The sequence below is a fragment of the Budorcas taxicolor genome, chromosome 11, assembly GCF_023091745.1.
Source record: "Budorcas taxicolor isolate Tak-1 chromosome 11, Takin1.1, whole genome shotgun sequence".
Classification (NCBI taxonomy): Eukaryota; Metazoa; Chordata; class Mammalia; order Artiodactyla; family Bovidae; genus Budorcas; species Budorcas taxicolor.
The window spans coordinates 64598134-64621602 of NC_068920.1; the positions used below are offsets into that span (position 1 = coordinate 64598134).

The window sequence follows — 23469 nt, forward strand, 5'->3', positions numbered from 1 at the left end:
CCTGCACAGCATAGCTCATGGTTTCATTGAGTTAGGCACCATCCTTTGCCACAACAATGCTGTGATCCATGAAAGGGGAAGAGTTGCCATTGCTTAACCACAAAACACGGGACCTAATTCACTCATTCATTTGTTCATCATTTTCTTCATTCATCAGATGACTTCTGTGTCTCCTAATTGCCAGGAACTGTGCTAGGTGCTAGGGATAAAAAAAAAAGCTAGGCCAGAAATGTAAGGATTATTATAATTATTAGTAGAGACAAAGGATCTACCAATGCTACTCTCTACTAAACAAAGTGCAGATAGAGTAAGCTATTAACATTTGTTAGACTATAAAACATGGCACGAACCGCCAGCCCCTGACCCCATCCAAGCCTGCCTGCTTCCTTGCTGCGTGATGGGGATGAGAGAATTCTACTCCTCATGAATCAGAGAACCTGGAGTACAGTCTCAGCTCTACCACTTGCTGTCTTGTGACCTTGCGTGACTCCATCGCCTGTCTCAGGTTCAGTTTTCTTACCTGTAAAATGGGTCCCTTCTATCTCATGGGGCTGCTGTGGGATCATAAAATTAGACAGTCAATGAGATGGGCTTTCTAAACTCTAGAGCTCTTTAAAGACGTTTTGCATGGTATCCCAAAGTGACTTTATCGTAAGAAGCTGTTGCGTTGGAGAGACTGGGGACCACTGTGTGGCTCGAGGGCGAGGCTAATACTTCCCCTCCTGCTACTTTGTCATTTTACAAGTTGGAAATCTGAAACTTTCTCATCAGCCTCTCCTGCTCCCTGTTTGGACCCTTTGAGAAGAGCCCAATCGTCACCAGTGCCTGGCAACTGTGACTTTCTTCTCCAGATTTCAGGGACAGTGTGTAAAATGAGACCCGGAAAGTCACCCTGCGGTTCTGGTGGCCACGCCCAGTACACTCCCCTCCGCCTGACCAAGGTTGGTGCACTTGGTGACGGGTCAGGAAGGTGAGGCTGAATGCAAAGTGCACACCCTCGCGCCCCCGGCTGTTAGCACCTGCCCTCCCTTGCCCCGTGGCACCATGTCCAGCCTTGCTTCCAGACGTGATCACACTCAAACGGAGGTGAGCCCTTCACTCTAGGTGAGTCCTCACTTACTTAATTTCATTATATTCTCCCTAATGGAAAGAGGAGAGTTGATGGGTGAGATTTATTTGAGGAAGGGCAAGACTGAGGCGAGCAGATGCACGAGGCTAATGGGGGCTTTCTCTTCACAAAGTCAGCACCTCTGGACTCTGGACCGGGAGGCACCGAGTGCAGGTGACAGGCTGCTTCTCCCCATGGCCCGCCGGCACCAGCCCAGGGCCCGCTGTGCACACAAGGTACTTCAGTAGAGCCTCGTGGTACCAGTGAATAAATCAACGGCAGTTGTTTAGATTCCAGTATAAATGGATCTTGGACCTGAGATACTGCCAGATGGGCAGACCAGGTTACAGTCTGGTGATGCATCTCCAAGGCTGTAAAAATGGAGCCATTTCTGGAGTCGCAGGCTGGCATTTCAGAAGATGATTACATGCGCAATTTAACCATACGGCCATTCATGTCCTCCTAGCCCCACGGCCTTAACAACTGTTTTCATGTTGGCTTTCTTGCTTGTTCCTTTTTTTTTCTTCCCAAAGTTAAGCACAATCTTTCCCCTGCCCCCAACCGCCCAGCTTCTCATCTTTCTAGCTGAATGTGATTTATTCATATGAAATTATGCTCCATTTTTATAAAACCCAAGTTACTGCAAATGAAGCTGGAGGTTTCACAGAAAATATTAATTCCTGATCTACAGCTATAAAGCATCCTGGCTCACTCTGCAGTGGCTCTGTTGCTCTGAGACGGATGGAAGCGGTCCAAGGGGATGATTAACTTCTCAGCCCTGCCAGCTGCCTAGTACCCCTCTTGCCCTGGATTTCCAGATTGACCCCCAGCTTCTCGGCCAACGTGCAGTTGCTCAGCTTGATAAATCAGACGAATCCTTTTTCTGATCACAGTTATCTACTATTTACTAGTTAGGAAGGGAAGCTAATAGTATTCAGAGGCACTTTCCATACCGCACACACACCCTGTTTTCTCCTGATAGCATTCTGCATATTCTCCACGTTACCAGTGACACAGCACCTAAGACGTGCCTTTAGAAATGACCCACTGGCCAATTAATCCCAATTCTTCTCTGCCTCTCTCTGCCCCACACAGCACAATGGTCTGTAGGAAGAAGAGATCCTCGAGAGGCACATTATAAGAAGTGGGCAAGTAAGAAGGAGCATGTCTCTTTGCAAAGGGTGGTTTTCTTGTCATTGACTGGTTTATCTTGTTGAGAACTTTGCCACCTCTTCCTGGTCTTTGCTTTTCCGTTATTTGGGGGCATTGGCAGGCCTCTGTAGTAAGCCAGCTGCTTCTCAACAGCATAAAACTGACAGATGAAAAATTCTGTAGCCATCAGGAGAAAAGAACAAAACCCACCTACCCCATCTTCACTCACCCTTCCCATCACTGCAGGTGGCACGGATGAATTGGGCCAAAGCCTGTCTGGACTTCGAGTGCTTGGGGTATTTTCGTTGAGCCATAAATTAAGCCCATAGCTCAAGCAAAACCAAAGAAGGCGACAGGTTTTTCTTGGATGTTTTTTCAATTTTAGTAATGGCAATATTACAGTTGTTATTTTTTTAAAATATATTTTTGGCCACACAGTGTTTCATTTAGGTTCCTAGTTCCCTGACCAGGGATCAAACCTGCTCCCTGTTGCACTGGAAGTTCAGAGTCCTAACCACTGGACCACCAGGGAGGCCCTGGCAATATCAGAGATTTAATTGATCAACGTGTATTTATTGGCTTTCCCGGTGACTCTGCAGTAAAGAATCCACCTGCAATGCAGAAACTGCAGCCGAAACAGGTTCGATCCCTGGGTTAGGAAGATTCCCTGCAGGAGGGCATGGCAATCCACTCAAGTATTCTTGCCTGGAGACTTCCATGGACAGAGGAGCCTGGTGGGCTACAGTCCATAGGGTTGCAAAAAGTCGGACACGACTGAAGTGACTTAGCACGCATGCCCATGTACTGATTACGGAGAACTCGCTGAACTTTAAAGCATTACGATCTCAACTGTCAGATGTTGGGTTTCTGCTAAAATGTCCCTGGAAACCAGGAAGCTGGAACAACGAAAAGACAGACAAGACCGACCTTCAGAAAACATCCGGATGTCCTCCACACTCTGACATTCCATGTGGATGAGATTTCTACCTGACCTTAGAAAGGAAAGAGCAAAGCCTGTCCTGTGAAGGGAGACTTTCTTACGGGGAAGCAGAGGACAACTGGCTTCCTACAGTGTAGACTCACACCCCTCCAACAACCCACAGCAAGTAAGTTACATTTCATCATCAGGCTGTTCATCTTGAGGCAAACGACCCTGCTCCTGGATCAGATGTCCTGTGTTCACCAGCTAAATGGGACGGACATGGTATCACAAAGGGGCAAGTGAGCCGGACACCTCAGTGTCACTTGGTGGTGAGACACCAACCAGCCCGGGTTCTCAGTGCAACTCCTAATCCCAGCATTCAGGGAGCAGCCGCAAAGGCCCCAAAGTGCTTCTTCTAGAACAGAAACACAAGTGCCTAATCACTATGGAATTTTATATCAAGAGGTGATAACAGGCTGAAAAAAAAAAGTTTAGGAAACCAGAATAGTTTGTGTGAATGGATGCAGAAATGATTACCACCAGGCCGTAGGGAGTCTGAGGTGTGGGGGTTAGACCTCTGCTTTGGGAAGGTCACAGCCTGGGGTTGTGGGGGGATTTTTACTCAATTCCATTGCCACCCTGAAGCAGTTCCTGCAACAAAAGAATTCTAGGCAAGTCATACAGCGGTTGGACCCAGAGTCACATTTCTCATTTCCTAGAAAAGGCTGGTTTACTCCACAGAATACGTAGCGTGACAGAAAATGATATCTGTCATGTGATAAGCTAGCATTCTCTAATTTAAGAAGCTGGAAAACACGAGTCCAGTTGATTCAGTAGGTCTTACAAGTCCTTATTTTGAAGAAGGGTTTTTTAACTGTATCTCCCAACAATGACAGATATTTCTCACTCATGGAAATACTCGTGTGGCCCTGAATTAAGAGAAAACATAGAACAGGAGGTGACGTCAACTCATTGCTTTGAAAGGCACTGGGTTCCTCGCACTTTGAGCAGGAAAACTGCTAGATGCAGAAGGAGGTGCTCAGTTACATTTGAAGACAGAGAAATTCGTAAGACGAGCAGTGAGAACGGGAACCTCTGTTTCCGGGCAATGGACTTTTTTCCGTACAGTTTCTGCACGTAGTGGTTATATAACAACAAGGGTTAAGATTCTAACTTACGAGCCAATGATTTGGCTTCAGGGTAAGTTTTTGAGAAGATCAGAAAATGTCAAAGGTAATAGTGCTGCTCATCATGAAAGTCCGTGCCCATCCATCTTCTACCCAGGACAGAGTCATGTGTCTTTGGGGGAGAAGCCTTAGAATACACCAGTCCTAGTTTCTGATGACTTGTCTTTGTATCCACAGCCATATCTTCAAAGGGAGTCCATATTTTAAAAAAATAGTTCTTGATTCATTCTACCAAAGGCCATAAAGAGATTCTGTGTCTCTATAGTCGTTTTATTGAAATGTAATTGATATACCGTAAAGTTCACCCATTTAAAGCTTGCAATTTAGTTGTTTTTATTATATTTACTGGGTTGTGAAATCATCACCACAATCTAACTTCACATAATTTTTATCATCCCATAAAGAAACCTTGTCACCACTGGCAATGGCATAACATTGTAAACTGTGGGCTTTCTCTTGCTTCTCAATGTGTTTTGTTGAAGGACTCACTTAAGAAGAAGAGTCAAAGAGAAAAAAGAAACACGTTGAGAAAAGGAATTAATGTGTTAGATTTTATATGTGTTTTGATCCAGTCCCTCTCCTCCTCCTCCCAACAGACTCAGAGGTGGTACTGCTGCTGCTGCTGCTGCTGCTGAGTCGCTTCAGTCGTGTCCGACTCTGTGCGACCCCATAGACGGCAGCCCACCAGGCTCCCCCGTCCCTGGGATTCTCCAGGCAAGAACACTGGAGTGGGTTGCCATTTCCTTCTCCACAGAGGTGGTACAGTTACCAGCTTTTGCGAAAGTCACAGAAGCAACCCCAGAAGATGAGGTGGCAGCCACTTTCAGAGCACACAGGCTGGTGTGGGGAAGGCTTTTCAGCTGAAATCACAACGCTACAGCTCAGCCTGCCACCACCAAGAAAATGCTTTTCATCTATGTGCATGGATAATTCACCTCAGGGACAGATTTTTCCTTGGAGAGGCACTGAACTGAGCTGGTTTACACAGGCAATTACTGCTCATTCCACAAAAAAAAAGAACTGGGAAGGAAAGGAGTGGGGGTGATGGTAGCTAGCCAATGCCAAGGTGTCTGCTAGCCTGCTGAGTGGGACGTCTCCTCCAGGTCTTTCTAACTTTGTAAGAACATCACTTGTGGAAGGAAAGAAAACAAGGCTTCGTCTTTACCACCTGGTAGTCTTTAAAATACACACAAACACACACCCCTTGGCAAGTGAGAAATAAAAAAACCAACCCAAACCAGTAAATGGTCAAGTCTACTCTAGGAAGTAACTTATTATACATCCCCACTCAACTATCTTTATACAGCCTTATAGGCAAAGCAAGATGTGAAATACAGCTTGAGTATGTTTACTGATTAGGTTTCCTTATCTCGTTCAATCACACAAGTCAGAAAAGACAAGCCAGAGTGAGAAGGAAAAAGTCAGGCACACAGGACTGGGAACTGGGTTCCGCGCATTAAGTATTTCGAGAGAGAATCTCATCAGAAGCCAGACAGCTCTTGGGGAAGTGTCTGAAGAGAACACCCCAGAATAAATGAAGTACTTATTGTTGAAAAATGAGCTCAGATCTCAACCAATCCCAAAGTTCAGAATTTACTGCACCATTCAGGATGTTCCTTCCAAGTTTCTTGTCTCCCGTTTCATCGCACAACGAGGGATTCTCCGTACTTTCTATGAAATACAGCACGGCGATTTTTGCAGTAATAAACTCCACACATGCATGACGAATCGAAGCATGCAAAATGTTTAACATCCCAGTTCACAGATACTTTAGGGACAAAATCCGATTATGAATTATATGCCACAATAAATAGGGCTCAATGTTTCATAAAGCAATTTATAGTTCATAAAAATGACAAAACGTACCTGTCAGACAGAGTGTGGAGGGCCGTTCTCTGGGCTGCCTGCTGGAAGAAAGGGCAGAGATGTTTGTTTAATATTCTGGCTTTTAAATTATGTGCTCAATCAATACTTAAAAAAAAAAAACGACCCTGTGTCACCCACATTTTTTGCCAGGTAGTCAAATATGAAACTACTAGTAACATAGTAAAGAACCCTTTTGTATTATTAGGAATATTAGAAAATGAACATTTCTGAAGTTAACGGAAGTCCCTCACCGGGCACACCTGCCACCAGGGGGCGGCCTTGAGGAGGTTGGACATGGCACCAGTCAGACCTATTTCATTTTTACTTCCTGAAATCATTTTTAAACACTATTTTATTCTAGTTTCCTGTAAGAAAAGGATCTGTTTTGGTTCCTTTGCAGTTATGTTCCCAACAAAGGTATAATTTTACTCCAAGTTTTCAGATTTATTGATAAAGTCACAACTGGATATTGGGACATTGACTGGCTTTGAGATGATATTAGGTGATTATTGATATGTTTTAGACACAGTTAACATAATTTCTAAAGAGTCTTTTAGAGATTCACATTGAAATATCTATGAATGCAATTACATGATGTTGGGATTTAAAAGAATATACCCGGATGGGAGAGAGAGCACATAAATGAAACGAGACAGCCTTGGGTGGATGGCTCTTGAAGCTAGGTGATGAGCACATTGGGGGAATATTACAGTATTCTGGGAAATTTTGTTTTAAAATTTCCATGATAAAAAAAGAAAAAAGAAAATAAGGAGGCCTCCACTGCTCCTTCAGATTCTCCCACTTTCCCACTCACTTTCCCTTTCCTGTTCTTTTTTTTCTTTGCCCACTTGCCTTCCCCCGAATCTGTGGAAGGCAGACAGCACACTCTCTTCTCTGACGAGAAGCCACACGAGGAGGGGATCGCAGTGTGGCCTCGAAGACCAAGGCCTCCTCAGGTCCACACAGGAGACAAGGAGAGTACATGGTCTGTCTTCACTCTTGACCCAACAGGTGTCAAAGTTTACTGTTTATCAGAGACAATAACGTCTCCCGTGCTCTTCTTCTTCATAGGAAGCAGACAAAATAGAATCTTCAGATTAGGAAAAAGGACACATCAGTACCATTATCCCTATTACAGAAACGAAAGATACCCTCGGTGATAGTAGCATGTGATTGGATCAGGCAGTCAGACCAACACTTACGGAATTCCTACTACACAGAAGATGACTGCCCTGGGCGCTACGGGGCACAAAGGCAAAAGCAGAAGAAGTGGTCACCGTCCTGGACAAGCTGCGTCTCCAGGGAGTTAGAATGGAGGTCCAGGGATGACTTGCAGACATTGATGAGATAACATGGAAATAAAACGGTGAAGGTTGTTGTATGGCGGAAGCCAGTCCAATATTGTACAGTGATTATTCTCCACTTCAAAGTATTTTTTAAAAAGGTGAAGGTAGGACAGAGCTAAGCAGGGGCGGACACGAGGGATGACTAACCGCTGGCGCATCTTTAGTCACGCAGTTGTGTCCGATTCTTTGTGACCCACCGACTGCAGCCCACCAGGACTCTCTGCTAAGAACACTATTCCCTTCTCCAGGGGATCTTCCTGGCCCAGGGATTGATCCTGGGTCTCCTGCACTGCAGGCAGATTCTTTACCGTCTGAGCCACCAGGGTTCTACAGCGTGTGGAGCTGTTAACAGGTGCTCTGGGAATATCTGCAGAGTGAACGCCAACGAAGACGTCACTTAGGGGGTCCTTCCCACGGAACTGTGGCCCGGGGGGAGCGGGCACTGCTGGTCCTGGGCTAGATGGCAGAGAAAGGGCCTGTCTGAGCCCCCAGCAGTGCTTCTCACCTGGGCTCCCCTCGCCCCAGTGCCAAGAGTGTCTGGGTTTGAGGTGGGCGGGTTTCTGTGTGTCACACTCACGCGGGGCTCACTACTGCCGTTTAGCGCCTGCCCCGAGAGTGCGAACGACTTTTAAAAGTCAGGGGCATCCCTGGTAGAATCAGAAACTCTCCCCTTAAAATGACAAGGGTGTCTCCGTGGAGACACTGCGGCAAAGTAGGAATGAAAGGCAGGTTTGAAAGGAAGAACCCAGGGAACATGAGCTCCGGGGCTGAGCACCAGGAACGGAAAATGATGATATGAGAAACTTGGATAAGTCTACAAGTGACAGCCACAGTGAGTTAGAAAAAAACGTAACATCTGTTGAACTGGGACTGGAGAGTCTCATGCCCTGGGACAGGCTCTGCCTCTCATTTATATTATGGACCTGTATTCTGGCCCTCAACCCAGGCCTTGGTTTTCAAACGGCCCTTTCCCTCCCCGAATGGACGCTGAGGGAGCCAGTCGAGGTCCAGGTCCTGGGGACAATCCGAGGGGCAGCTGCCGCTTCCTCCCTTCCTGGATTCCAGGTAGTGAAAGCCCGAGTGTCCTGGCATTCTAAGGTCGCGCCATCCATTCAAGACAGGAAGCAAGAATGTGCGCTGTGCTTTCTCTTCATGGGGACATGTGAGGGAGTGGAATGAGGCAGGGGGAAGAGGCGAGAGGCTGGTGGAAGGTCTGGAGTGCAGGCTCCCCTGGGACCCCTCAGAGGAGGCACATCCTTCTCTCTCCTCTCTCTGCTTCCTCTGTGAGGGCCACCCCAGGGGCACATTCACAGGACACCCCGCCGGTGCCGGGCAGCCACATCTGTTCCCTGGTCCCCTCCTAAGGGGGTCTGTCCTCCCTCAGCAAGATGGCCTTCAGGTTGGAAGGTATCCCTGAAAAGAACTTCAGTCTCTACTCCTGTTTGGCTAAGTATACAAAAAAGCATCTGGGACTCCCCAGAGGAAAGACGGCATGTATTATTAGCACAGTCTCTCCACATCGTCTCAGTAGGAGGCACTGGAGACGGACTCTTCCTGGAATAACAAAAATCACAGGAGATGCGACTAAAAGTTCAACAGAAATCTCTCACATGGCATCTGAATTTTCCCCCAGCCCTGGATGTCAGTTTTTTAAAATGTCTATTGATTCCTTTCTCTCCTGCCTGCAAATACTTCCCACTGGCTTTTGTGATAAGGAAAACACAGCACTGGTTGATGTGCAGTCTACAGAAGACGACTTAAGAAGCAAAAGCAAAGCAAAACAAACCCTCAACAGAAAACTCAGATGCCCATCACTAGACCACCTATGACTGGATGCTTCCCAGGTGGTAGTACCTGCTGAGAATAACTCCATAGGACTGATGTGGGGGAGGCCCCTAATGCAAGCTGAGCTGAAGCTGGGAGCTGCAGACAGACATGACCCTGGGACCAACAGGTCCTTCCAGGCTTAGACATCCTGCACCTAACCCAGTCACTCTGCAGTCCGTCCACACAACTGCCTGCACTGCTATTTTTAATGCCTACTTTTGATTGTGCAATTTAATTTGTAGTTACTCTCCATCATTAAAAACTTAACAGAAGATGGCTCATCATCCATCAAGAAAGGAGATGAGAATATAGTAAATGTTTTAAATAACTTCTTGAGAAAAAAAACCTTATGGCATTAAAACTCTATGTTATATGCCAGAGCAAAGACCACCAACTTAATTTTTTTTTACTGCCTTAAACTTTGGCAGTTGTATACTATTTTATTTCACTGTTGGAAAATAAGAAAATAAATACACATTGGAATTAAACAGCAGAGAAAAATTACTTAGGTGACTCCTGATTGAAGGCTGAAAAACTACTCATAGTAAACTAGATGAATTGCCCACTTTCCTTTTCTTAAGACTTGTACATTACAGCAACCGTATTTCTCTCTTCCTAAATCATCATCTTCTCTTGTAACTTTCTTTTTATTCAGCTCTCAGCAGAATAGATTGAGAGGGTTAAGAGCATGCATCATTGATCTTTCCTGAGTTCATTACTCATTCATGAATGACTCTGAAGGGTAAGTCTATGAGTCAAAACAAGTTTTCTGCCAGAAATAATCATTTTCCAGGTTCTCTTCAAGAGATGACATCTTTTCTCTGTCTTTATTATAGGAAGCTGGTGCTTGGGAGTCTCATCAGTAGACTCACAGGTTTCAATGCACACTAGATGAGTTACCAGTCACAATCTGTTATCGACGGGAAGTTAAAGAGGAAATTAACTGCTCTTACTGTAACTGGGTCGAGTGGTGAACAAGTTCATGGGTACTGGAGTGGGGAGAAAACAAAGGGAAAAGACTGGAATTCAGAGAGGTCTCAGCATGATCCAGTTTCTTTCTTACTGACAGAAACAGAACTAACATGTGAGTAGAACCGTAAAGCAATCGGATGTACCTGTTATGTGCAGGTGCTGGGCTTGGCTTGGGTGACAGTCAAAATAGGCAAAGCTTTCGCAGCACTGTACTTGGAATCTCCAGGTGAGCCAGACGCAAACGGTTAGACACACAGAAGCATTCTAGATGGCGAGGGCTATGACCAAAGGGGACAGGAGCTGTGAACCCGAATATGAAGGGTCCTTGTTTGGGATGAATGTACAGGGAAGGCTCTCTAAGGAGAGGTAAGAGTACTGAATAAGAAAAGTATGAATGCAGAGGAGGAAGGGACAACTGTTTAGCAGCAGAGGCCCGAGGCAGGCCTGGATCCCTGCTTAGTTGAAGAGCTACAGGAAGGTTGCTGTCAGGCACGTTAGTGAGCGGTGGGAACAGTGGCAGGTTGTGGAGGTCAGGTTAAGGATTTTGGACATTATCCACAGCAATATGAAGTCACTGAAAGGTTTACATGAGGGGAAGCTGAGAGAGGGATGTATGGCACCTGCCTGTACATTCTTTGCAACTTTTGGTGAATCTATAATTTAAAGAAAAAAAGAGTAAGGAGAAAGGCAATATGACTTGAACTTTTCAAATACCCCTCTGCCTTTTGTGTAGCAAATGGATTGGGACAGGAAGGGACAAAGTTGAAGGTCACTTGCAGTGATCTAGGTAAGGGAAGTGCATGGGAGCAGTGGAGATGGAGAGAGTTCATGGTACATTTTGGAGGTAGGCTTGAGGGAACTAGTGACCGACTGAATGTTGGGGGCGGGGGGTGGCGTCAGGAATGAGTCCCAGGTTCCTGGCATGAGCACGTGGCATGGATGGAGAACCACTGACTTGGACAGGCAAGATGGGGCAGAAGCAGGACAAAGGCAGAGTTTAGGTCTGGGTGTGTAAAAAACTCTAATTCGAAAAGATACACGCAGCCCAGTGTTCACGGCAGCACTGTTCACAATAGTCAAGACATGGAAACAGCCTAAATGTCCATTAACAGATGAATGGATAAAGAAGAAATGGTACGCGTACATGATAGAATACTATTCAGCCATCAAAAAAATGGAACTTGGCCATCGGCAGTAACATGGATGGACTTGAAAGGCATTATGCTTAGTGAAGTTATGTCAGAGAGAGAAAGACAAATATTGTATGATGTCACTTACACATGGGCTCTAAAAAATTCAAGAAACTAGTGAATAACAGAAAGGAAACACACTCGGATATAGAGAACAAACTAGTGGTTACCAGTGGGAGGGAGGCGGGGGAGGTAAACGACTGGGTATAAGATAGGCTCAAGGAGGTATTGTACCACGTGGGGAACAGAGCCAGTATTTGGCAGTAACTGCAAATGGAAAGTAACTTTTAAAACTGCATTTAAAAAATGCTAAGATCTCCCCACTGCCCCTCCAAAAGTTTGGGTGTGCAAAGTTCCAGTTGCTTATGGGATGTCAAGAGGAGATGCTGAGTAGACAATTGGATTTGTGAGACAAAACTGTTAAATGCCAGTTAAGAACACAACATCAATCTGTTTTCGGCAAGTGACAATCCCAAGGAGAGAGACGGTTTGATTTTCTGGATCTGCATTTTGGTATTGGTCTAAGGGAAGCAGATATAGACTCCAGCTGGGGAGGACACACTTCCGTCTCTGCACTTCACGTGGGCATGACCTCCACCTGCTACACAGCATCAGGTTTATGACTAGGACAGTCAAGGAGGTGCCACCGCAGCAGTAATCACAATCCCATCACGTCATTGTGTGAGGCTTGTCTCCACATTTAATTACTCGAATAAACACGACCGCAGCTAATCTTAGTTCATCTGCGTTTGGCTGTTATTGAAGCAGGCTATGAAATTTACACGGACGCTCACCTCTTTCTAGGAATTCTGGCTGGTAAGGGCTTAGTATTTTCTTGCCATCCTTCTTCAAGTTGAAACTTGCATTTATTAACTTATTTCCCTGCTTAATTTCCTTCTACCTCTATTAGCACATTTTATGTTTCATTAACTTAATTTTTATGCTGTTGTTTTTCATTTTGGTCCTAGTTGATGACTGTCTTTAACTTTATGTTGCGAGTTTCCATTTTGGTTTTTCCCAATCCATTTAGCAATATTTGCAAGACAAAGGAAAGAGTCTCTTTCTTTTCTTTTTAAGTAATGATGAGTACTTTACATTTTTAGAGTTCCAGAGATGCTGTCTAGGAAGCATTTTGCTCAGTGGACTTTGACCTTATCCTGTACCCTACAGGGGTCAGGCAGAGTCAGGCTTGACACTATGATTTAGCATCCAAATAAGAACAGTTTTGAGAGTGAAATGGGATGCTAACCAGATGAGTATCAGGGACAAGAGGAGAAAATCCTGCTTTCTTGGGGCACAACATACGATCACGTGAATAAAGATGACTCTACATATATAAACATGATCAGAATGAGCAGCATAGAATTTCAGGAGCTAAGGAACTTGCCAAAAAAACGAAAGCAAACACCTCAATCTGGTCATTTCTGGACAAACCACCCCAACTCTTGGTGTCTCTTTAAATCAAGTCGGTGCTTCTCCTGCTCTTCCTCCAGCTTGTGCTCTGTTTAGAGTCTGCCTACAACCTGAGGTCCTTTTTATGAAGACTGCCTTGCCCACTCAGCCTCCGGTTGACCCTCCAACTCTCCGAGCTCCTGGTCAGAACATGGCTTAGCGCTGGGTTCTATTCTTTCCTGGGGAACTTGCCATCGGCTTCACAGGAATTTTAGTCTTGGCTAAAACTCAAGTCCCCTGAAGATCACTAAAGGCAGAGATCTCAGCTCATCCTCACTCCACTGGAGAGAGCCTCCCGCAGATGGACAGCGCCTGCAGCGGGATTCGAGATAGGATGTGAGTAGTAACTTCTAGTGATAACAAACGCTACTATGTGCCACGGCTCCAATGTCAGAGCTTTGCTGAAGTACACTTTTTCCTCTTAGCTGTATATTCTTTCTCTATTTTACTATCTTGAAAATCTAGGATACACTTTTCTTTAGAGAAATTTTGACTGGTTGTTTTAACTGCATAGCTTTGATTTGCATATGTCTACTAGGGATTACTTTGCCAACAAAGGTCCGTCTAGTCAAGGCTATGGTTTTCCCAGTGGTCATGTATGGATGTGAGAGTTGGACTGTGAAGAAGGCTGAGCACTGAAGAACTGATGCTTCTGAACTGTGGTATTGGAGAAGACTCTTGAGAGTCCCTTGGACTGCAAGGAGATTCAACCAGTCCATCCTAAAGGAGATCAGTCCTGGGTGTTCATTGGGAGGACTTATGCTAAAGCTGAAACTCCAATACTTAGGTCACCTCATGCAAAGAGTTGACTCACTGGAAAAGACCCTGATGCTGGGAGGGATTGGGGGCAGGAGGAGAAGGGGACGACAGAGGATGAGATGGCTGGATGGCATTACCTATTCGATGGACATGAGCTTGAGTAAACTCTGGGAGTTGGTGATGGACAGGGAGGCCTGGCATGTTGTAATTCATGGGGTTGCAAAGAGTCGGACGCAACTGAGCGACTGAACTGAACTGAACTGAATCAGGGATTTGATAAAGATAGCAACTGACACTTATTAGTACTTGTTATATCCTATGGGAAGTGCTGATTAGAGACGATGATACCAGATGGTTTGCTGGATAACATTATTTTAAAATTTGGATTCTGTTACCGACACACTGATCTGGGGGCCTATTTAAGGTTGGTGGCCATCCTAACTTGGCAATTCAAACCTTCTGAGAGGGATTAAGAGGCACTCTTGTCTTCACTGAGCATTTCCAGGACATTTTGCTCTAGAGACAACTCTAGGAACAATGGTGACATTTGCCATGTGGCCCCTTCTGCACCCAGGAGGGGTTTGCCATCACAAGAGAAGAGTTGGGGGCAGCTGCTAAGGGTTAGGAGAAAGAAGGGAAGGTGTGGGGATAGTGTGAGCACATGCCCCAGGGGCTGTCCTCCAACCACAGTGACTGATGTCAGATTCCTCCCAGGAGGCGAGGGCCCCAGGGAGGACCTGGACGATACAGACACCTAGAGTGATGGGCCATACAGACCACCATGAGGGCAACACTACAGGTCAGAGAGTCCTGGTGGATTCCTGGGGGAGGTCTACGTGGTAGAGCGGGTGGTATATGGTGCTAAGAGGTCAGTCTGTAGTGGGTGGGTAATGGCAGGAAGACCCACAGCCATGCATTAGGTTATTAGTGTGGCAAGGGTGGGGGTAGGGGGCGGGCAAAAGCAAGCTGGGTGACACTCAGCTCCTTGCCAGGTCTTAGGGAGCAACTTGTGCTTCAAGAGCTGTGGCATCACTGTCCTCGGGCAAGTAGCCTCTTCTACCTGGGCTTCTAGGAACTCGCTCTATAAAGGACCAGACTGAAGGAGGCTAGAAACCAGCTCCTTAAGGACAGGAAGTGGGTACCAGGTACATAACTGAACAACTCTTGGTACAGTACAAGGTCTATGAACAGCACAGGGCACACAGATACTTGACACATATAATGTCCCTAGGTGACCAAGACAGGATGGTGCCTCTGTCAAAGCCCTGACGGAGGATGCATTAACTTTCTCTCATTCATTCATTCACTCAGTTTGACTTCATTGCTAAAAAGATTTGTGTCAGCAGAGGATGAGAACTCAAAATCAGCAACAGATTTAAAAGTCTCTCACAGATTTTAAAGTTTATTCAAGCTTTTGTTAGTATAATTACAAACCAAAGAGGTTTTTTTTCCCCCTTAATTTTAAAAGAATGAGAAAGTCAGTCTTCTGCGTTGAAACAGGCATTTATTACCCTCCAATTGCCAGTCACTCTTTTAGGTAAGTTGTTGCTGTTGTTTCGTCTGTTAAGCCATGTCCAACTCTTTTGTGACCCCATGGACTGCAGCTGGCCAGGCAAGAAGATGTGAAAAATCTTTGCTGAACTATTATTTTGTTAAAAATCAAAACGGCATGCTCTGTGTACCTGCTTTCTTACAAGAAATTCATTTTGGGGTTTCCCTGCTGGCTCAGTAGTTCAGAATCTGCCTGCCAATGCAGGAAACATGGGTTCCATCCCTGGACCCCGGAAGATCCCACATGTATGTGCGTGTGTGTACACGCTCAGTCAGTCATGTCCAATTCTTTGCGGCCCAATCGACTGCAGCCTGCCAGGCTGCTCTGTCCATGAGATTTCTGAGGCGAGAATACTGGAATGGGTTGCCATTTCCTTCCCTGGGAATCTTTTCCACCCAGGGATAGAACCCAAGTCTCTTACGTCTCCTGCAGTGGCAGGTGGGTTCTTTACCAGTAGCACCACCAAGGAAGATCCCACGTGCCATGGAGCCACTGGGACCGTGTGCCACAACCACTGAGCCTGAGTTCTAGAGCCTAGGAACGGCAACTAATGAGCCCATGTGCAGCAACTCTGAGGCTTGCAAGCCCTAGAGCCCGTGTTGTGCAACAAGAGAAACCACTGCAATAAGAAGCCTGCACACTGCAAATAGAGAGCGGCCCCCACGCGCCTCAACTGGAAAAAAGCCTGCCTGCAGCAACAAGGACCCTGCACAGCCAAATAATAGCTTAATTAAATCTAAAAAATCTTGCAAGTTGACCTTGGAATGAATTAGAATGCTGTAAGAAAATGTATAGACGAGCAACATAAAGAAAGTCTGTTCCTCCCCCTTCTTAAAAAAAAAAAATCACTGTTTTTCCTTGTGGCATTTTTCAGTAAAAGCTTCTATCAAGGTCCTAAATAAGAGATTGCGTTACTCTACGTGACTCCCCATCTCTGGACAGGTGGAAAACCACCAGCCTCTCTCTCTGCCTCTCCCTCTCCGTTGCCCTCTCTCTGCCTCCCTCCCCGAAATCGCCAGCTCACTATTCTCACCTCCTCCTCTGACTTTAGACCTATTCTTCTGCCATTAGCTACTTGCCTTTACTTAGATAAACCAGTTTTCTGGCTCCCTCCTGTACGCCTCTCCTTTTATTATCTAAATAAGCCTAAAAAATTCCAGCAATTTAGATGCAAACTTAGAGACTGGGGGAGAGGGGTCAGATCTGAGAGCACAGGAGTCCTGCACACTTACGCCAGGCCTCACTCTGCACCTCGCTTCCACTGGACTATTACTCTTTATAACAAAGAGATCAAGCCCTGAGCCTTTGGAGTAGGAGCACTGACTCCAAGACCCTAGACTACCAGAGAGCTAACCCTAGGGAGCATCAAATAGTGAGAACTCACACAAAGGAAACCACTCGAGTACAAAACCCGGCGTCACCCAACCACCAGTATCACCCTGTGAAGGATGCTTCATATGAATGACAAACAAAACAAAAATACAAACCTAATTATCAGCAGACGCTGAATGAGACACCACCTCACTCAGCCTTGCCCATAAGAGGAAAAACAAACCAACAAGAACAAACTCAGCACAAACCTCCCCCTACACAAAGCTTACACAAACCACTGGACCAAGCTTAGGAGGGCAGAAACCAAAGGGTAGAAAGAATTCAACCTTGAAGCCTGGGAAAAGGAGACCTCAAACACAACATGTTTAAAAAAATAATGAAAAGGCAGAGAAATACTATACAAATGAAGGAACAAACTAGAAACACACAAGTCCAAATAAATGAAGAGGAAATAGGCAAACTCCCCAAAAAGGAATTCAGAATAATGATAGTAAAGATGATCTAAAGCCTTAAAAATAGAAAGGAGAAAATGCAAGAATCAATTAACAAAGACCTAGAAGAATTAAAGAATAAACACACAGAGACATACAACACAATTACTGAAATTAAAAATACTCTGGAAAGAGTCAATAGCAGAATATCTGAGGCAGAAGAACGAATCAGTGAGCTGGAAGATAAAATGGTGGAAACAACTTCTAAAGAGCAGAACAACCTCTGGAACAATATCAAATGCACCAACATTCGAATTACAGGGGTCCCAGAAGAAGAGAAAAAGAAAGGGTATGAGAAAATTTTTGAAGAGATTATAGTTGAAAATTTCCCCAACATGGAAAAGGAAATAGTCAGTCAAGTGCAAGAGGCACAAAGAGTCCCATACAGGATAAACCCAAGGAGAAACACGCCAAGACACATACTAATCAAACTAATAAAGGCTAAACACAAAGAAAAAATATTAAACGCAGCAAGGGAGAAGCAACAAGTAACATACAAGGGAAACCCCATACACTTAACAGCTGATCTTTCAGCAGAAACTCTGCAGGCCAGAAGGGAATGGCAGGATATATTTAAAGTACTGAAAGGGAAAAAATCTACAACCAAGATGACTGTACCCGGCAAGGATCTCATTCAAAAAAAATTTTTTTTTAATTTTAATTTTTACTTTATTTCACTTTACAATACTGTATTGGTTTTGCCATACATTGACATGAATCCACCACGGGTGTACATGAGTTCCCAAACATGAACCCCCCTCCCACCTCCCACCCCATATTCAGACAAGCAAAAGTTAAGAGAATTCAGTACCATCAAACCAGCTTTACAACAAATGTTAAAAGGACTTATATAGTCAAGAAATACAAGAGAAGAAAAAGATCTATAAAATCAACCCCAAACGATTAAGAAAATGGCAATAGGAACATATATATCAATAATTACTTTAAATGTAAATAGATTAAATGCTTCATCCAAAAGACACAGACTGGCTGAATGAATACAAAAACAAGAACCATATATATATGCTGTCTACAAAAAACCCACTTCAGACCTAAAGACACATATAGACAGAAAATGAGAGGATGGAAAAATATATTTCGTGCAAATGGGAAGCAAAAGAAAGCTGGAGTAGCAATCCTCATATCAGACAAAATAGACCTTAAAATAAAGAATATTACAAGGGATAAGGAAGGACACTATATAATGATCAAGGGATCAATCCAAGAGGAAGACGGAGCAATTGTAAATATCTATGCTCCCATCATAGGAGCACCTCAATACATGAGACAAACACTAACAGACATAAAAGGAGAAATTGACAGTAACACAATAACTGTAGGAGACTTTAACACCCTACTCACACCAATGGACAGATCATTAAAACAAAATTAATAAGGAAACACAAGTCTTAAATGATACATTAGATGAGATGGATTTCATTGATATCTTCAGGACAGTCCATTCAAACGCAGAAGAATACACCTTCTTCTCAAGTGCACATGGAACATTCTCCAGGATAGACCACATCTTGGGTCACAAATCAAACCTCAGTAAATTTAAGAAAATTGAAATTGTATCAAGCATCTTCTCTGACCACAGTGCCATAAGACTTAGATATCAATTTCAAGAAAAAAACCAGAAGAAACACAAACACATGGAGATTAAATAATACATTTCTAAACAACCAGTAGGTTATTGAAGAAATCAAAAGGGAAATTAAAAATTTCTAGAAACAAGTGACAATGAAAACACAACAGCTCAAAACCCATGGAATGCGGCAAGAGCAGTTCTAAGAGGGAAGTTTACAGCAATACAATCCTACCTCAAGAAACAAGAAAAACAGAATAGACAACCTAACTTTACACCTAAAACACCTGGAAAAGGAACAAAAACCTCCCAAAATTAGCAGAAGGAAAGAACTCATAAAGATCTGAGCAGAAATAAATGAAAAAGAAATGAGAGAAACAACGGTAAAGATCAATAAAACTAAGAGCTAGCTCTTGGAGAAGATAAACAAAAGTCACAAACCTTTAGCCAGACTCATCAAGAAAAAAAGAGAGAAGAATCTAATCAACAAATTAGAAATGAAAAAGGAGAGGTTACAACAGACAGTGCAGAAATACAAAGGATTATAAGAGACTATTATGACCAACTATGTGGCAATAAAATGGATAACCTGGAAGAAATGGACAGATTCCTAGAAAAGTTCAATCTTCCAAGACTGAACCAGGAAGAAATAGGAATTATGAACAACCCAATTACAAGCACTGAAACTGAAGCCGTGATTAAAAAATTTCCACAAAAAACAAAAGCCTGGGACCAGATGGCTTCACAGTAGAATTCTATCAAACATTTAGAGAAGAGCGAATGCCTATACTTCTATAACTTTTAAAAAAAATCGCAGAGGAAGGAACACTTCCAAACTCATTTTACGAGTTCACCACCACCCTGATACCAAAACCAAAGACAAGACCAAAAAAAGAAAACTACAGGCCAATATCACTGATGAACATAGATGCAAAAATCTTCAACAAAATTTTAGCAAACAGAATTCAGCAACACATTAAAAAGCTTATACAACATGATCGAGTTTGGTTTATTCCAGGGATGCAAGGATTCTTCAATACATGCAAATCAATCAATGTGATATATATTAGTGAAGCGAAGTTGGGAAGTTGCTCAGTCGTGTCTGACTCTTTGCGACCCCGTGGACTGTAGCCTACCAGGCTCCTCTGTCCATGGGATTTTCCAGGCAATAATCCTGGAGTGGGTTGCCATTTCCTTCTCCAGGGGATCTTCCCAACCCAGGGCTCGAACCCGGGTCTCCCGCATTGTAGACACACACTTTACCATCTGAGCCAATAATCTAAACAGATGCAGAAAAAGCCTTTGACAAAATACAGCACCCATTTATGATTAAAGCTTTTCAAAAAATGGGCATGGAAGGAACCTACTCAACACAGTAAAGGCCATATATGATAAGCTGACAGCAAACATTATTCTCAGTGGTGAAAACTGACAGCCTTCCCCCTAAGATCAGGAACAAGACAACGGTGTCCACTCTCACCACTGTTATTCAACAGAGTTCTGGAAGTCTCAGCTACAGCAAACAGAGAAGAAAAAGAAACAAAAGGAATCCAGATCAGAAAAGAAGTAAAGCTCTCACTGTTTGCAGATGACATGATACTGTACATAGAAAACCCTGAAGATAGAATCAGAAAATTACTAGAGCTAATCAGTGAATTTAGCAAAGTTGCAGGACACAAAATCAATACGCTGAAATTGCTTGCATTTCTATATACTAACAATGAAAAACCAGAAAGAGAAATTAAGGAATCAATCCCATTCACCACTGCAACAAAAAGAATTAAATATCTAGGAATAAACTTACCTAAGGAGACAAAAGAACTGCACACAGAAAATTGTAGACTATGCCAAAGCCTTTGACTGTGTGGATCACAATAAACTGGAAAATTCTGAAAGAGATGGGAATACCAGACCACCTGACCTGCCTCTGGAGAAACCAGGAAGCAACAGTTAGAACTGGACATGGAACAACAGACTGGGTCCAAATAGGAAAAGGAGTATGTCAAGGCTGTATACTGTCACCCTGCTTATTTAACTTACATGCAGAGTACATCATGAGAAACGCTGGGCTGGAAGAAGCACAAGCTGGAATCAAGATTCCCGGGAGAAATATCAATAACCTCAGATATGCAGATGACACCACCCTTATGGCAGAAAGTGAAGGGGAACTAAAGAGCCTCTTGATGAAAGTGAAAGAGGAGGGTGAAAAGGTTGGCTTAAAGCTCAACATTCAGAAAACGAAGATCATGGCATCTGGTCCCATGACTTCATGGGAAACAGATGGGGAAACAGTGGAAACAGTGGCAGACTTTATTTTGGGTGGCTCCAAAATCACTGCAGATGGTGATTGCAGCCATGAAATTAAAAGACGCTTACTCCTTGGAAGAAAAGTTATGACCAACCTAGATAGCATATTCAAAAGCAGAGACATTACTTTGCCGACTAAGGTCCAACTAGTCAAGGCTATGGTTTTTCCAGTGGTCATGTATGGATGTGAGAGTTGGACTGTGAAGAAAGCTGAGCGTCAAAGAATTGATGCTTTTGAACTGTGGTGTTGGAGAAGAGTCTTGAGAGTTCCTTGGACTGCAAAGGAGATCCAACCAGTCCATTCTTAAGGAGATCAGTTCCTGGGTGTTCTTTGGAAGGAATGATGCTAAAGCTGAAGCTCCAGTACTTTGACCACCTCATGCGAAGAGTTGACTCATTGGAAAAGACTCTGATGCTGGGAGGGATTGGGGGCAGGAGGAGAGAAGGGGACGACAGAGGATGAGATGGCTGGATGGCATCACCGACTCGATGGACATGAGTTTGAGTGAGCTCCGGGAGTTGGTGATGGACAGGGAGGCCTGGTGTGCTGCGATTCATGGGGTCGCAAAAAGTCGGACACGACTGAGCGACTGAACTGAACTGAACTGAACTGAACTGAGGTTGCTTCTGTGTCCTGGCTATTACAAATAGTGCTGCTCTGAACAGTAGGGTGCATGTGTCTTTTTCAATTAGTGTTAAATCTTTTTCAGATATATGCCTAGGAGTGGGATTGTTGGAGCATATGGTTAATTCTATTTTTAGTTTTTAAAGGACTCTCCTTACTGTTGTCCACAGTTGCTGTACTAGTTTGCTGCTGCTAAGTGGCTTCAGTCGTGTCCAACTCTGTGCGATCCCATAGACGGCAGCCCACCAGGCTGCCCCGTCCCTGGGATTCTCCAGGCAAGAACACTGGAGTGGGTTGCCATTTCCTTCTCCAGTTCATGAAAGTGAAAAGTGAAAGGGAAGTCGCTCAGTCGTGTCCGACTCTTAGCGACCCCATGGACTGCAGCCCACCACGCTCCTCCATCCATGGGATTTTCCAGGCAAGAGTACTGGAGTGGGGCGCCATTGCCTTCTCCAGATATATGCCTAGGAGTGGGATTGTTGGATCATATGGTTATTTCTATTTTTAGTTTTTAAAGGACTCTTCTTACTGATCTTCACAGTTGCTGCACTAGTTTACATTCCCATTAATAGTGTAGGAGGGTTCCCTTTTCTATACACCCTCTCCAGCATTTATTATCTGCAGACTGTTTGATGATGGCCATTCTGACTGGTGTGAGGCGATACCTCACTGTAGTTTTTGATTTGCATTTCTCTAATAATTAGCAATGTTGAGCATTTATTCATGTGTCTGTTGGCCATCTGTATGCCTTCTTTGAAGACGTGTTTATTTAGGTCTTCTGCCCATTTTTTTTTTTAGGTTCTCTGTTTAAAAAATATTTTTTAAAAATCTACTTTAGCTGACATTAAGATACTGAAGCAGAGGTTCGCTAAAGTTGGCTTGCTTGTGGTCACAGAGCCAGAGAGTAAGACAACTGGACACGCATAGTGCCAGAGAGCACCCTGGCCCTGCCTTTGCTGACCTGCAGACTGTTCGGGCCAGAGACTGAAGGGAAGGGGCCCAGATGCAAGAAACTCCCAGGGAAGCCTTTTTTTTTTTTCAATCTCCAGGGCTCACTGTGACAGGACTACATATGTAAAGTGCCCACCCAGGTCAGGTCTGGTGCTGTTGGTTGAAGGTGAAAGAGCCAAGCTCAGTGGTCAGTTCTCAGGTCAGTGAGAGCAGCAGAAGCGTTTAGATTCTGGGACAGTGTTGGCAAGGCAATAGCACCTTCCACATGAGTGAGTCTGTGTGTGTGTGCGTGCACGTTTGTCAACTTCAAAGTGAATGCAAATAAGATCAACAACTATTGATGGCTGAGCTGCCCTCGGACCCTCTCTGAGCAGTGCGTGAATTGCAGTTTCTGGTTCTTGGGAGTGGGAGGCTAAACTGGGAGTGTGCAGGGTGATGCAGTCCAGACCTTGCAGGTTCTACGTGGCTGCCTGGCTTTCTGGCCTGCTCTTCAGGGCTTCGGTCAATCATAACTCCTCGAATTTTCGCACAGGGCAATTTCAGCACAGGCCAGACCTTGAGCGCAGCCAGGATGACGATGGCCCATTAATAACCCTCATCTTTGGCAGAGCGGGCAGACACTGGGATTGCTCACTCCCTGCTTTGGCGGGTTTGCCACATGCCTCTTGGAGCTTTTAACAGAGTCCTTACGGTACCTTCATTGGATGCTTTGGTGGAGCCCCATTCACTTCCCCTTGCTGCCGTACGTGATTCCTTACTATGAATGCAACCCAGACCCAGGGGTGGGAGAGACATGTTACTTTGTTCTTGTCGGAAGACAAGATGAAAGGAACATACATATT

General features: G+C 44.4%; 1 protein-coding gene across 1 annotated transcript in view; it reads right to left on the reverse strand.

Moving 5' to 3' along the window:
* Nucleotides 1–23469, reverse strand: part of AFF3 (ALF transcription elongation factor 3) — a 516502-nt gene that overhangs the window by 85480 nt on the left and 407553 nt on the right. The window contains exon 12 of the mRNA XM_052648226.1: nt 6236–6276. Within this exon, the coding sequence (XP_052504186.1) occupies nt 6236–6276 (41 nt within the window). The remainder of the gene's footprint in view (nt 1–6235; nt 6277–23469) is intronic.